This window comes from Pseudopodoces humilis, chromosome 30 (genome assembly GCF_049639895.1).
Source record: "Pseudopodoces humilis isolate 2021_Gansu_Grassland_sample_001 chromosome 30, ASM4963989v1, whole genome shotgun sequence".
Classification (NCBI taxonomy): Eukaryota; Metazoa; Chordata; class Aves; order Passeriformes; family Paridae; genus Pseudopodoces; species Pseudopodoces humilis.
Window position 1 is genome coordinate 3957875 of NC_142229.1, and position 12112 is coordinate 3969986.

Here is a 12112-nt window from a genome sequence, read left to right on the forward strand (position 1 = left end):
AAACATGTAAAATACAGATCTGAGCTCTGGAGTCTTTTTGTTCCTCTGCACAACTCTGGACCCAATAAAGCCTAGCTCCATGATAGTGTGCTTGACTTTTTCTTCGAGGTGATGAAGAACAGTGATGGTTTTTCTGGTCATACTAATAAATGTTTTGGGGCCACTACTACACACTTGGAAATAAATCCCTGAAATCCAGAAAATCACAGGCAGATGGATAGAACAGTGGCTCTAATCTTTAGCTGGTGAGAAGCTTAACAGAATTTTTTGCAGTAAATATATGTTTAAAGAGACATAGAACTGTGGAATGCATTGGGTTGGGTGGGACCTTAAAGCTCATCTTGTTCCGACACCTTCCAATGTCCCAGGCTGCTCCAAGCCCCGTCCAGCCTGGCCTTGGACACCTCCAGGGATCCAGGGGCAGCCCCAGCTGCTCTGGGCACCGGTGCCAGGGCCTCCCCACCCTCCCAGGGGAGAATTCCTTTCTGATATCTAACTGGAGTATCCCCTCCCTTACTTTGAAACAGGTATCCCTATCACTGTTTGCCCGTGTGAAAAGTGGCTCTTCCAACATCCTTACCAAGATAAACATAACCGTGTGTTTAAGACTTAATTGTTATGCGGTGAATTCAGGAAAATGTGACCATGGCTTTGTTTTCCCTGGCCAGTTAAGCGACATCAAGCACAGGAGGCTGTGCCGGCTCTGTTCCCGTCGTTGCCGCTCCTCGAGCTCTCCAGAAGGGGCCAGTGTGTCCTCGCCTTTCGGGGGCCGCAGGAAACCTGTCCAGGCCTGTGTTTTTATTTAGAAAATGCTGAGCTGTCTGGAAAGTTTGATGAAGAGGGATGCAGCTGTATTAATGTGCTTCTTCCTGGGGATTTGAATGCATTTTCTGGGCAGTGCAGGAGGAGCAGGGATCAGGGAGACAATGTGCAGGGAAGCAACTCTGCTGACCACACTCACACATTTTAAACCTCGCATCATGGGATTTTAGCAGCTTAAAATTTGGTGTTTAGGATTGAGTGCATCGGTCAGACCGAGGCTCCTCTCCCCTGCAGGACAAGTCTGGGAGCGTTCTGGAGTCACTCTGACATGAGAGAAGCACCAGGCCGTGTCTGCGGCCACTGATCAGCTTCTTCACTTGGAGCTTTCAGGCTCAGTTCCCTCTGATGAAGGTCACTGGGATTGCAGCAGCGCAGCCAAGCCTTGTGCCTTCTCAAATGAAGAATATCCTGAGCATCTGCAGCCGGGGATGGCTCCTGCTGTGCTTTTGCTCCCCAGAATGGTCATGGGTGGGGTTTGTGTGCCCGTGGGCTGAACATGGGAGCCCCGAGTCGTGCATGGGTATGACACTCCCTGCATTGCAGTGCAGGTACAGTTAAAAAAAGCCATCTCAGAGCCAGGGAGGAGGCTCAGCAGAGCATCTGCAGCTCTCTGCATGCAGTGGCTTTTATCTTCTTTAGTTGGAAATGAGTCATTTCCCTGTACTGTACAGACATGCCCAATTTCCTTGGAAATTGTTCAGTTCTGCAGAGTCCCCAGAAATCCCCAGTGATGGGACCCAGTTTTTGCACTGGGTGTTTTATCTGTCTTGAGTGATGCCTGGGGATTTCCACAGGTTAGAGAAATTTAAAAAATAATTTAAAATTATAGGAGCAACTGAGGCTTTACTCAGTCGATATTTATTCTGAAGGGCACGTGAACCTTCTGTATTGACCACTGGTAATTCATCACAGAGTCCCAAAGCACAGCCAAGCATGTTTCGTGCAGATTAAAGCCTGCAAGTGAAAAAGGATTGTTTTCACATGTGTGTTGGCTGCCTAGCTGAAATGATTGCAGTTCCAGATGTGTGGACTTGGGGTGTACTTGGAAACGAGGTGCAGTCAGGAGCCACCCTACAAATTATGGGTGACTGAAGGTGGTCAAAGGAGGACTTTGGGGTCTGCAGGGTGGGCTTGTGGGCACCTGCTGAGGACAAGGATGGTGGAAGAGAAGCAATACCCACAGTGGAGAGGCACAGTGGCTCAGCAGAAAAACAACTGTAGTGATGTGCTGTCAGATCTGGGCATCTGTGCACTGCTAAATGTTACCACCAGCAATTTTACCTGCCTGTTCTGAGAGCCATATGCATCTTAAAAGTCTTCAAACACTATGAGGAAAACCCCAGCTAGACCCATTTACAACATGCTGATCCCACCTCACTGGCATTGCTGGAAGCCGGTGACCAAAGCGACGCCGGATGAAGAAAAGGGATGAGTGAAGGGTAAATATTTCTGTCATCCCAAAGCAACCAGGCCTGGCCTATCCGCTGGGGACAGGGTTGGCAGCAGGATGGCTGTAGTTATTACCTCAATACAGGAAATAATAGTCACTGGGAAAATGGGACCATGCTTTGGTTTCCTCTTCCATCCCAGTCAGAGGGGAGGAAGGAGAGTGGTGTTGTCATAGAGGTATTCATTTGGCAGCCATGTGCTGCTTGGGTTTTGTATTCTGGGACTTCAACCAATTTTTGCCATTTTAACATTTCCCTCTGCTGTTTGAAATCCCAACTCTGGCCTTCAATAGTGCATGAGGAGTCAGCTGCTATGGATGCCATAGGCTGGGAAAATCTGATTTCTGCGAAAAAAAATGCTGAAAATAACCCAAAGTGTATTTAAATTTCCCAAGATCTGAGCTAAACCTTTCCAAACCCTGACCCAATGGCTTTGGGCTCTGGAGGAGCTGCAGTGCCCCTGATGAGCATTTTGCCAGTACTCAGGCAGGAAAGAGGAGGAAGCTGTAATTTAACAGCAAATCCAAGGCATAGGTTTTACAAAACCAGTACCTGGTGTAAAACACTAAAGACATTTTGAGACCTTGGGATAACTCTGCTTTTAAGATTTTTTCTTAAGCTCTCAAGGCAGGGCCTGTGTGAAGATAAGCCTTGTGCTTCAGGTTAATACTTAGATGTCACAGCAATGGCCTCTTATTATTATATCACAAAAATATCGAGTTTAGGGCATTATTTCAAAGAAAAACGGAAATACTCGTGACCATGCAAAGCCCTAATGTGGGCCGTGGTTCCTCACGGACAGGATTTCTGCACTCATCCCTCGCTGAGAAGAGGACGCAGAGACCCCGGGCCCCTTCCGCTGTCCCTGGGGCGGTCTCCGGTCCCGGCAGGTCTGAGGGGCAACCTCGGCCCGGCCGCTCCGCCACAGCTCCCTCACGGCCCCGCCATCACAGCGCCCCCTGCCGCCCAGAGCCGCACGGCATGCCGGGACGTGTAGTCCCCACCGCGCCAGGGCACCCCCCACCGCTGGCCAAGGGGAACTACCGCCCCCAGCGTGCCGCGCGCGGCGCCGCCATCCCGCCGAGCTCCCGCTCCCCCTGCCGCCGCTCTGTGGGGCGGGGGGCGCTCCGAGGGCTGCGGGACGGGACATTCTGGGACGGGACATCCCGGGACGGGACACTCCGGGACGGGACAGCCCGGGGCGGCGGGGCCGGGCCGAGCCCCGCAGCTGGCGGAGGCGCGGGGGCGGTGCTCCCGACGGCAGCCGGGACTTCCTGTGACGGCCCATTTCCTGGTCGGATGGGGCCGGCGGGGGGCGGCGGCGGGGTCGGTCCCTGTCCCTGTCCCTGACGGGCTCGGTGGCCGCCGGTGGCGCCGCCAGGCAGTGATGCGGGCCCCGGGCCCTGCCGGCAGCCGGCCCCCGCCGTGACCCGGTGGGGCTGCGCAGGCCGGCCCCGCGGGGCGCATGGAGGCACCCGCCGCTCTCTGCGAGGTACCGGGCAGGGTCCCTGCGGGCCGGGGCTCGCGGAGGGGCCCGGCGGGGAAACGCCGCAATCCCGTTATCCCCTGTGCTTTTGCAGGTGTGAGTCCCCGGGGGACAGCGCGGCTCGGCCCCGCCAGGCGAGCGGCCCCGGGCCCCCCTCAGCGGCCGCGGCAGGAGCCGGGAGGGGCTCGGGACCTGACACCGGCATCGCCCCCATCGCCGGCAGCTGCCGCCTCCTGAGACATGAAGAAGTTCTTCGACTCACGCCGGGAGCAGGGCGGCTCCGGGCCCGGGTCGGGCACCAGCGGCGGCGGCGGCGGCAGCAGCGGCCCCGGCAGCGGCTACATCGGCCGGGTCTTCAGCATCGGCCGGCACCAGGTCACTGTGGACGAGGTGCTGGCGGAAGGTAAGATCCCGCTGCCTTTCTGAACGCTCCACGTATGCTGCTTTTCCTTCCCCAGACTGAAAGGGAGGCCTTGAGCTGTCCCGAGCACCCAGCCTCCTCCTTGACCCCCAGGTTCCTGAATATTTCATTGTCCTTGACAGAATTGCAGGCCGGTGGTGTCTGTAAGCTGACGTGTCTGGTTTTCCCATCTGTAAATCCAATGTGGGTTTGCTGGATTTGGCTTTTTTTTTAATGCTTTAGAAATTGGGGAATTTTCAGAAGTTATTAGTTTCTTACTTCTCCTAAACTAGGAGTTAAAAATACCAAAAGAGACACCCAAACCAAAATTATCAAATATTTTGGTGCAGAACAAGGTGCTGTAAATAAAGAAAGCAGCGTCCTTCACTCTTAAACTTTCTTCAGCTGTTACCTCCTTTCCTACCTCAAGCGGAGAGGATTAAAACACTGGAGTAAATTCCTTGTAGCTACGTTACGCACATAGGTAGGCTGAGCAGGACTGGCTGTGACCTGGGATGAGGGATTTCTCTGTGTGTGGGGGGTTTCTGCAAGGGGAAGTGCTGATCCCAGTTGCCTTTTTTTAGTTTTTTCCCCCAAATTAAGCAGTTAAAGACCTAAAAATGAATTGTAGGAGTTAGAGACCTCATGACGTGTGCAGGCCTTGCAGTGCAGCAAGCTGCTGGTGGCATTTGTTTAATTGTAACCAGCTCTGCTGCTTGAACTATCATTTTACATTTCATTTGTTGGGGCTGTAAGAAACCTCCTGAATGGCTCTGGCTGGTAACCTTAGCCTCGACCTTCAGAGAGATGTTGGCCTCCTTAGACCTGCTCCTGGTGCCTCTTGCGCAGCATCCTGGGCAAATTTAGTCAAAACAGTGTTTTGTTTTGATGGCGAAGGAGAGGGGAGCTGCTGGGAGAGAGCTGAGTGGGAGGACCTGTGTTGGCTTTTACAGAGAGAGCCCTAAAATGGAAAAGGGACTCTCTGTACGCTGCCTGTGTTCATATTTGTAAGAATTCACCATGATGTACAAGAAAATAGGTCTGTGACTGTTTTTTACATTTTGTTTCTGATATGTTCTGCTGAGAGGAGCACTGAAACTAGGCTTTGAACTAGCAACTATACTGTTTTGTTTTTTTTTTTTCTTGATATTTCCAAGGCCCTTTTGGCCCTGGAAGCTTAGGATGTACATGAGCTAAACTTGAGAAGCAGTCAGAGTCTCTGTAATGCAGGATGGTCTCATCCTGGTAACATGGGAAGGCAGAGAGGCTTTTTTTGCTGATGAGTAATCTGCTGGCAGGTTCTGCCCTGTGCTGACAGCCCCGGGAAGCGAAGCTGTGTGTCACCGGGCTCTCCTGCTCAGCAGGGCTGAGCTGCAGCAGAGGTGGAGGTGGGAGCACAGATTGCCTGCGAGAGAAGAGCCTTCCTTCCCTGCCTCTCAGTCCTGGGGGAGCTGCTGCTTGTGGGGGCTTTTCCCTGCAGCTCCTGCTTTCTTGGCTGGCCTGTGGGAGGGAGCATGGCCTGCAGCGCTGGGCTCCTCACATGTGAAACAGGTGCTGTGTTCTGTTCCTGTGAGGCAGAGAGAGTTCTTCTGGTGAAAGATGCTGCCCAGGTATCTCCCTCACAGTGAGACTCTGCAGTGGCAGTCTGAAATCCTTCTGTGTGCAGACTGAAGCCTCCGAGGGGACAAGAGCGAGCTGGTGTATCGGTTTGCAGGTTCTCACCTTTTGTTGGGAGCAGTGAAAATGCTGTTTCCTCTCCAGGAAAGTTGGGCCAGCTGGGGAGCAGTGTGGGTCAGAAGTGCTGCAGCTCTGCATGCCTGTGGCTGAGTGTGCTGGTAAACAGCCTTTTCTCCCTGACTCAGCTGGGGAGCTCATGGGCAGCCCGGTCCCTGCGCTCCTGACGTCTGAAACCTCGGCTGGAAAACCTCTCTGGATCTGCAGTGGTGTTTCAGCAGTGCTGAAAAGGCAACTCGTGGCTATTTCTGCTAAAAGGAAAAGTCCCCTGGGAAGCACTTTTAGGAGGAGTATCCTGTCTGGGAAGGAAGTACCTCTCATCCCCGTTGCTTTAGGAAGGAGTGGGAAGGCCTGTGTTTAGGTGCAGCATGTGAAACATGAAAAAAAATAAGATGTAAAAGTGGCTTAAAAGAGAGAATCAATGACGTGATGAATGGTGTGGAGGAGACTTGAGTCGAACCAGAACTTTTGGAATTGAAGTGTTGGGATTTGCCTCTGTCTGTCAGAGCTGTGCCTGGCCACCCTGAATTCTGCTGAGCAACCCTGCTGATGAGGAGTGTGCCCTGGCTGCAGCACTGCCTGTGCCAGGTGGCAAATGGCTCCATGTACCTCTGGGCTCCTGTGTAGATCCCCCCAAAATACCTGATGTGGTTAGGTGGAAAATAGTTCTGTCTGGGTACTTGCCTTCCTGGGCAGGGAGGAGCATCCCTTCCTTTTGGATGGAAGTGGATGGGAATAATATAGAAGGAATTTGAGGTGTTATGATACTGGTGAATTAGTGCTTTTTTTACAAACAGGGTGTTGCAATGGGTGGTTCCTTGTTGGGTCTTTGTAGCTGTCCTGCTCCAATTGGGGCTGAGTCAGGCTGCTGTCTTGCTGTTTTCTTTTTGAAAAGAAACTGAAAGAGTGTTGGATCAAATCAGATACTGCTCTTTGTTTTTTGCCTGTGTGTAGGGGGAAAAACCAAAACAACAAACCCCACCCCATGCTGGAGCTCCAGGGAGGTTGGTGTTCCTCTGATGGGGATCAAAGCAGCAGAAACACTGAGAAGGATGTTGCCATAAGTGAGGAATTTGCTAAGGGGTTTCAGAGGTGTGTGTGTGGCAAAGTACCACAAGGCATGGCTACTCCTCCGGGCTAAAACTGGGGATTACCCCGGTGTCCCGTTTTTAAGGGTCTCTGTGTTCTGTGTGACTCGGTACTCACAATGTTGTGAGAGTGCTGAGCTGTCCCGAGGTGTGTAAACATTGATGGGGCACGTGTTTGAGCAGGGTTTTGTTTGTCTTGCTCTGCTTCTAGCAAAAGGCACAGGCTGTGTTTCTGCAGGTCTGTGAACAGTTACTTTTAAAATCAGTTGTACTTTTCTGAAGGTCTTTTCCCCTTAAAGTGTGTAAGTAAGGGATTCAGGTTTAATAATGGTTAGATATTTCACTGAAGTTTTTCAGGTACATGCCTGTGTGCTGGTAGCTAGTTTTGATTTAAAAGCATTTAATGGTTGGTATTACAAACCAGTGCAAAGTCACAAAATCATCTTACATTTGCCAGCTGTATTTTTTATCTCTGTTTTGAGAAGAAGGACACTGTAGGGTTCATCCTGACTTTCCTTAGCAGACCTGCAGTCCAGTGCATGTAGGAAGCAGCTGGGAGAGGCTGTGAATGCCCAGCCCATGCCTGGTGAGCTGCCCAGTGGTGTGGCTGGCCTGAGTGCAGATGGTTTCTGCTGACCCTTGCCCTGCTCACCCTTGGCACCTCCTCTCCCTGCAGCACCATAACCTGAAGTCACTGAAAATGACACGTGAGCTTCTTCTGAAATAATCTCACTTTAAAGCAAACCCCTCTGAGGTACCTTTTGCAGATTTATACGATCCTCAACCCAATTCCAGTGTGGTTGGGTTCAAGGCATTGCTTTAAGTGTATTTTGTGAGTTAGTGCTTTCTAGCTTCAGCCAAGGGCCCAGCTGCTAATCAGCTGACCAGTGACATTTGGATTAGGAATTAAACTGTTTCTCCTCTTGGAATGGGACATGTGATTTTTATTTTCTCATTTTTTCCCTGTTGTTTTTGCTGTGTTTCTTGTGAGGCAGAACGTGTACTCTGCACTCTGCTCTGCCAGGTAGGATGTTTGATTCTGTGTTCTAGCAGTCTGTTTTTCTGAGAGTAGAAGGCAGGGGCACTGGTGAAGAATCCCAGTGGAGTTATTTGGTAAATGTTGAGGTATCCCAAGTGTTTTGATGCTTTTAGCAGCACAGCTTTTCTTGGGACAGTGTGTGCTGTGTCCTGAGATGTAATCAGGGAGGAAAAGCAGGTGTTAGTGGATTTAAGTGTGTAAGAAGTTGTGTAGACCAGAGACTGGCCCGGCCTGGCTAGTGGGCTTTGTGCAGCCTGTCACAAAAGGGGTCTGGTTCCTTGTGGAACTGCTGTGGTAGCTAAAAGCTGATTTAGGGGCAGTGTTAGCCCAGCACAGTCATCCTCCCAGGAGGGAACCTTCCATGTTAAACCAAACCAGTTTCTGTTTCAAGCAGTCCTGCTATGAAGTTGTCAGTTAGTAAAAGAAAGCTGAGTTTTGTGATTCTGGCTGGAGGTAATACATGGTTTGACTCTCCAGGTGGAGTCTTGCAGTAGTGTTCTAGGAGTTATAAAGGAACAGGTTGCTAACCTCTGGTTACTGGTGCACTGCTGTGATGTTTTTACTGTGGCATGGGCCTGCTCCCCTTTGTGCAGGAGCTTGTCAGCAGCTTGAGGAGAGCAGGTGGGAAGTTACAAATGTGCTGAAGACAAGCTGGAATCCACTCTGCATTTAGCATTTCTTGCCTTCCAAGCTCACCCACCTGTATTAATCATGGCTAATAAGGGGTCAGGAGTGGCTAGGTGCTGCACACTTGTGTTGGGACAGGGAACTGCTTCCCTTGAAGGTGATGTTTTCTCAGTGTAAATGTTTTGGGCAGGCTGAGGCTAAGGCACCGTGCCAGCTGCAGGGCTGGTGCTGCTTCTCTGGAAAGTCACAACCAATTTGCCTTCACTTGTGCTAAGTGTTTACTTGTGTTCTACATGTGGAAGGAGACAGGAAATCTCTGAGGAGAACATGCCACAAGCAAAGTTGGTTTATGGAGGAGTTATCTTCTGATAACAAGAGGTAACTAAGTAAGTTTCCCAGGAAGAGGTGCTGACTTCCTTGGATAGGGGAAGCACAGGATGTCCTTGTGGTGGTATCACGCTGGAAGCAAACCTCCTTGGATCAGATCCTGGCTACTGTACTTCTTGAGAGTTGGAACAATACTGACAGTGATTTACAAGCACAAGGAAAAGATTTGGAAAGGCTTAAGTGAGGCACTGCAAAGTAATTCTCATTTGTGGCTTTTTGTCATTATGGAAACTTTCTCCTTTTGTAGGAGGTCCAGGAATTGCCACTAAATGAAATGAAGGTTATTGTTAGCTGCCCACAGTGTGATGCAGCAGAGTGAAACAGAGGGGAGCTGCTGCAGCTCCTCTAATTGAGGAGCTCTGACTACCCAGAGTATCTGAGCCCTGGCACAGTCTGTGAATGTGTCTTTCCACCCCTTTTAGGGCTGCTGGGAACTCAGATTGGGAGGTGAAACAATGCAGAGCATGTGTGGCCAAGTCAGGAATTGATCTCTGGCCTTCCAGATTGGGTGTTTTAATTGCAGTCTGTGTTTCCTGTCAAGTGCTGCCTCTCTGTGATTTCAGTGAACGTGCTCCTGGCACATGTGTGATTTGGGTGTAAATTCATGCTTGCTCTGTGGCAGAACCCCTGCTGACACCAGGACACTGGGCCATGTGTTGCAGGATTGGATTAAAGACATTTTTGGAACGAAATGCTCATGGCATCTGGTTTGCTTCATGATTTTGCAGAAACAAATGATGTACCAGTGACGGGTGATCTCATAGATTAAAAATAAAAAAAGCCATCAGCAGCTGAGTTCCCTGAGCAGGGATTTGCGTGTGCATCCCCCCAGAGCTGAGCTGGAAGCTGGCTGGTGCTGTGATGAGGGCAGGTAGAGCTGATCTTCATTCACTGTTGGTCTCACACCAGTTTCCTTCCCATTAGGTGATCATAGGCCTGTTTTAGGGGGCCCCAAAATGTGCCTGTGTGAACTTACAAAGCAATCTGACAAGATGTTCTTGAGTGTAAGGGCAAAATGCAAGATCTTCTGAGGCTTTCTAATTGCACAGCTGTTGTTCAGATATCATCTTAGCTTGTCTCTCCTTCTGTAAGCAAAATGATGCTTGCAGGGCTGATGTGTGCTTTTGCTGCACAAGTGGCAGCAGTAAAATAAACTCAAGCTTGTCTCAAAGATGTGCGGAATGCTCCATGAGGACATGATGTGCCTGGTTCCTGTGGCTGTCACTGAACATCATTCTCTCTTCAAGGCACCAGAGCAGGCAGGAGGAACCCTTAGTTTCGTATGTTATACATGTTTTTGTGACTTCACAGCTATCCCGGGTTGTACAGAGGTGCTATTCAGATATTTATGAGAGTGATGTGAAATTTTGACTTTCAAAGTGTTTTGAAATACTTAAAAGGACCATAAGAAATCAGTGCTGATGTGAGAAGCACAGAAGTGGAGACCTTTTGCCTTATGTGCCTTCTCTGCATGACCTACCTGCTAACTCAGAGTTACTTCAGTTACCTGTTGTGACCCTCTGAAGGATTAATGGCTTCTGACTCGGGAAGTGCTTCAGCCATAAAGACATTTCTGGCACTGAGCTGCTGCTTGGGGGGAGGGAGCTGGATCGGTGGGAAATCCTCACTTAGGGCTGCAGTGTGGCCACAGGAAGGTTACTTGTGGCTGCTGCTGGCCCAGGGCTCTGCTGTAATGACTCTTTTCATGACTCCTGGCAAGGAGTGTTTAATGCCAGGGGTATGCAGATGGCTGGTGGCATGAACAATACCCTGAGACTGTTAAGGAAAACACCCTCTGGAGTTGGAAGGATCTGTGAAAGCACCTGTGTGTGTGCAGGGATTGAAGAGCTGCACACCCAACTGGTGACATGCTGCTGGTTCTTATGTTTGTAGCTGTTACTGGTTATGTTTGCAAGGAAATGAAGAAATGCATCACAGAGCCCTGGTGTGTGGGATGTGGGGTGGCAAAGGATGGAGGAGGGACAGTGTGGCAGAGAGAAGGGGAGGGGGCAGTACAGGCAGGTCACACTGTTCTGTGATCCTTGGGCACATATTTCTTGGAAGAACAAATCTGCTGAATGTCAGAGCCTGTTTTTTTGTCCTTTACCTGTTGCTTTTGAGTCAGCAGATGTGCTTGGATATGTGAATATGAGTTTACCCTTCTGTTTCTGTGCTCCATTACCAGTTGCAGTTTGAACTGTGAGCTGTCTCTGCTCTTTGGAGAGCACAAAGGCTCTGCGTGTGAGGTGTCACACAACCTGTGGTTCTGTGCCTGTCCCCTCTCTGCAGAGCAGACAAATAGATGGTGGAAGGGAGGCTTATCAAATTATTTTACAAATGAGAAGCTGAAGCCCATGCAGATGAAGCCATTTGATAAGGACTGTGTAGGAGAGCAGGGACAGTCTTTTATTAAATGCAAATATAACTCTTGCTTGGTATTTTAATCACAGGGTCATTAATATTCATGCCACCATAGTATCCAGGAACTTTTATCATGGACCAGGGCCCTGTGTCACATAATGCAGATGCAGAACAAAGCCTGTCCCTGCTCCTTGGAGATTCCTGGCCCTTCCCTGTGCCTGCTGATTCTCAGCACCGTGCTAGGGACCAGAATACTCTCATGTGCTGCTGCCTTAGGAGGCCTGTCCAGAGAGAGGGTGTGAGCTGTCATGGTACAGCTGGTCATGGTGTGAGAGTTGACACACAGGATCTTCTGGAGACCCGATATTCAGAGACCACAGGAAACACACAAACTCAGCCTTGCTCACCCACAACATGTGACAGGATTAAATGTATTGGATTTTTTTAAAAATTAAAATGATGCTGTTTTTGAAGGGGGACAGATGGATGTTTTCTACCTTTTGCTTTTGTTTTACACTTAACATAGGAATCCTTACTCTGTACCTTTGAAAGTTATTCTGCAACAGATGTATTTAGTGATATATTTATTATTTAAGTTGGGATATAAATAAAGAAAGCAATTATTTAAGTTCATTTGAACCGATGAATTCAATCCCCAGTGGTTACAGAGTTGGTAACAGTCACAAGACTGCAGGTTCTGGACCCCTGCAACTGTTTCCT

The 12112-nt window shown here is 49.9% G+C and overlaps 1 protein-coding gene across 10 annotated transcripts in view; it reads left to right on the top strand.

Moving 5' to 3' along the window:
• Nucleotides 1–3575: 3575 nt before the first annotated feature.
• Nucleotides 3576–12112, top strand: part of AAK1 (AP2 associated kinase 1) — a 65490-nt gene continuing 56953 nt past the window's right edge. For 3 of the 10 annotated variants that reach the window (XM_088068293.1, XM_088068295.1, XM_088068296.1), the window contains exons 1-2: nt 3598–3762; nt 3851–4159. In XM_088068293.1, coding sequence (XP_087924419.1) covers nt 3997–4159 — 163 coding nt within the window. In that variant the 5' untranslated portion in view covers nt 3598–3762; nt 3851–3996. Of the gene's footprint in view, nt 3763–3850; nt 4160–12112 lie in introns of all 10 variants that reach the window. The other 7 variants (XM_088068298.1, XM_088068299.1, XM_088068300.1 and 4 more) reach the window with 5 other exon arrangements.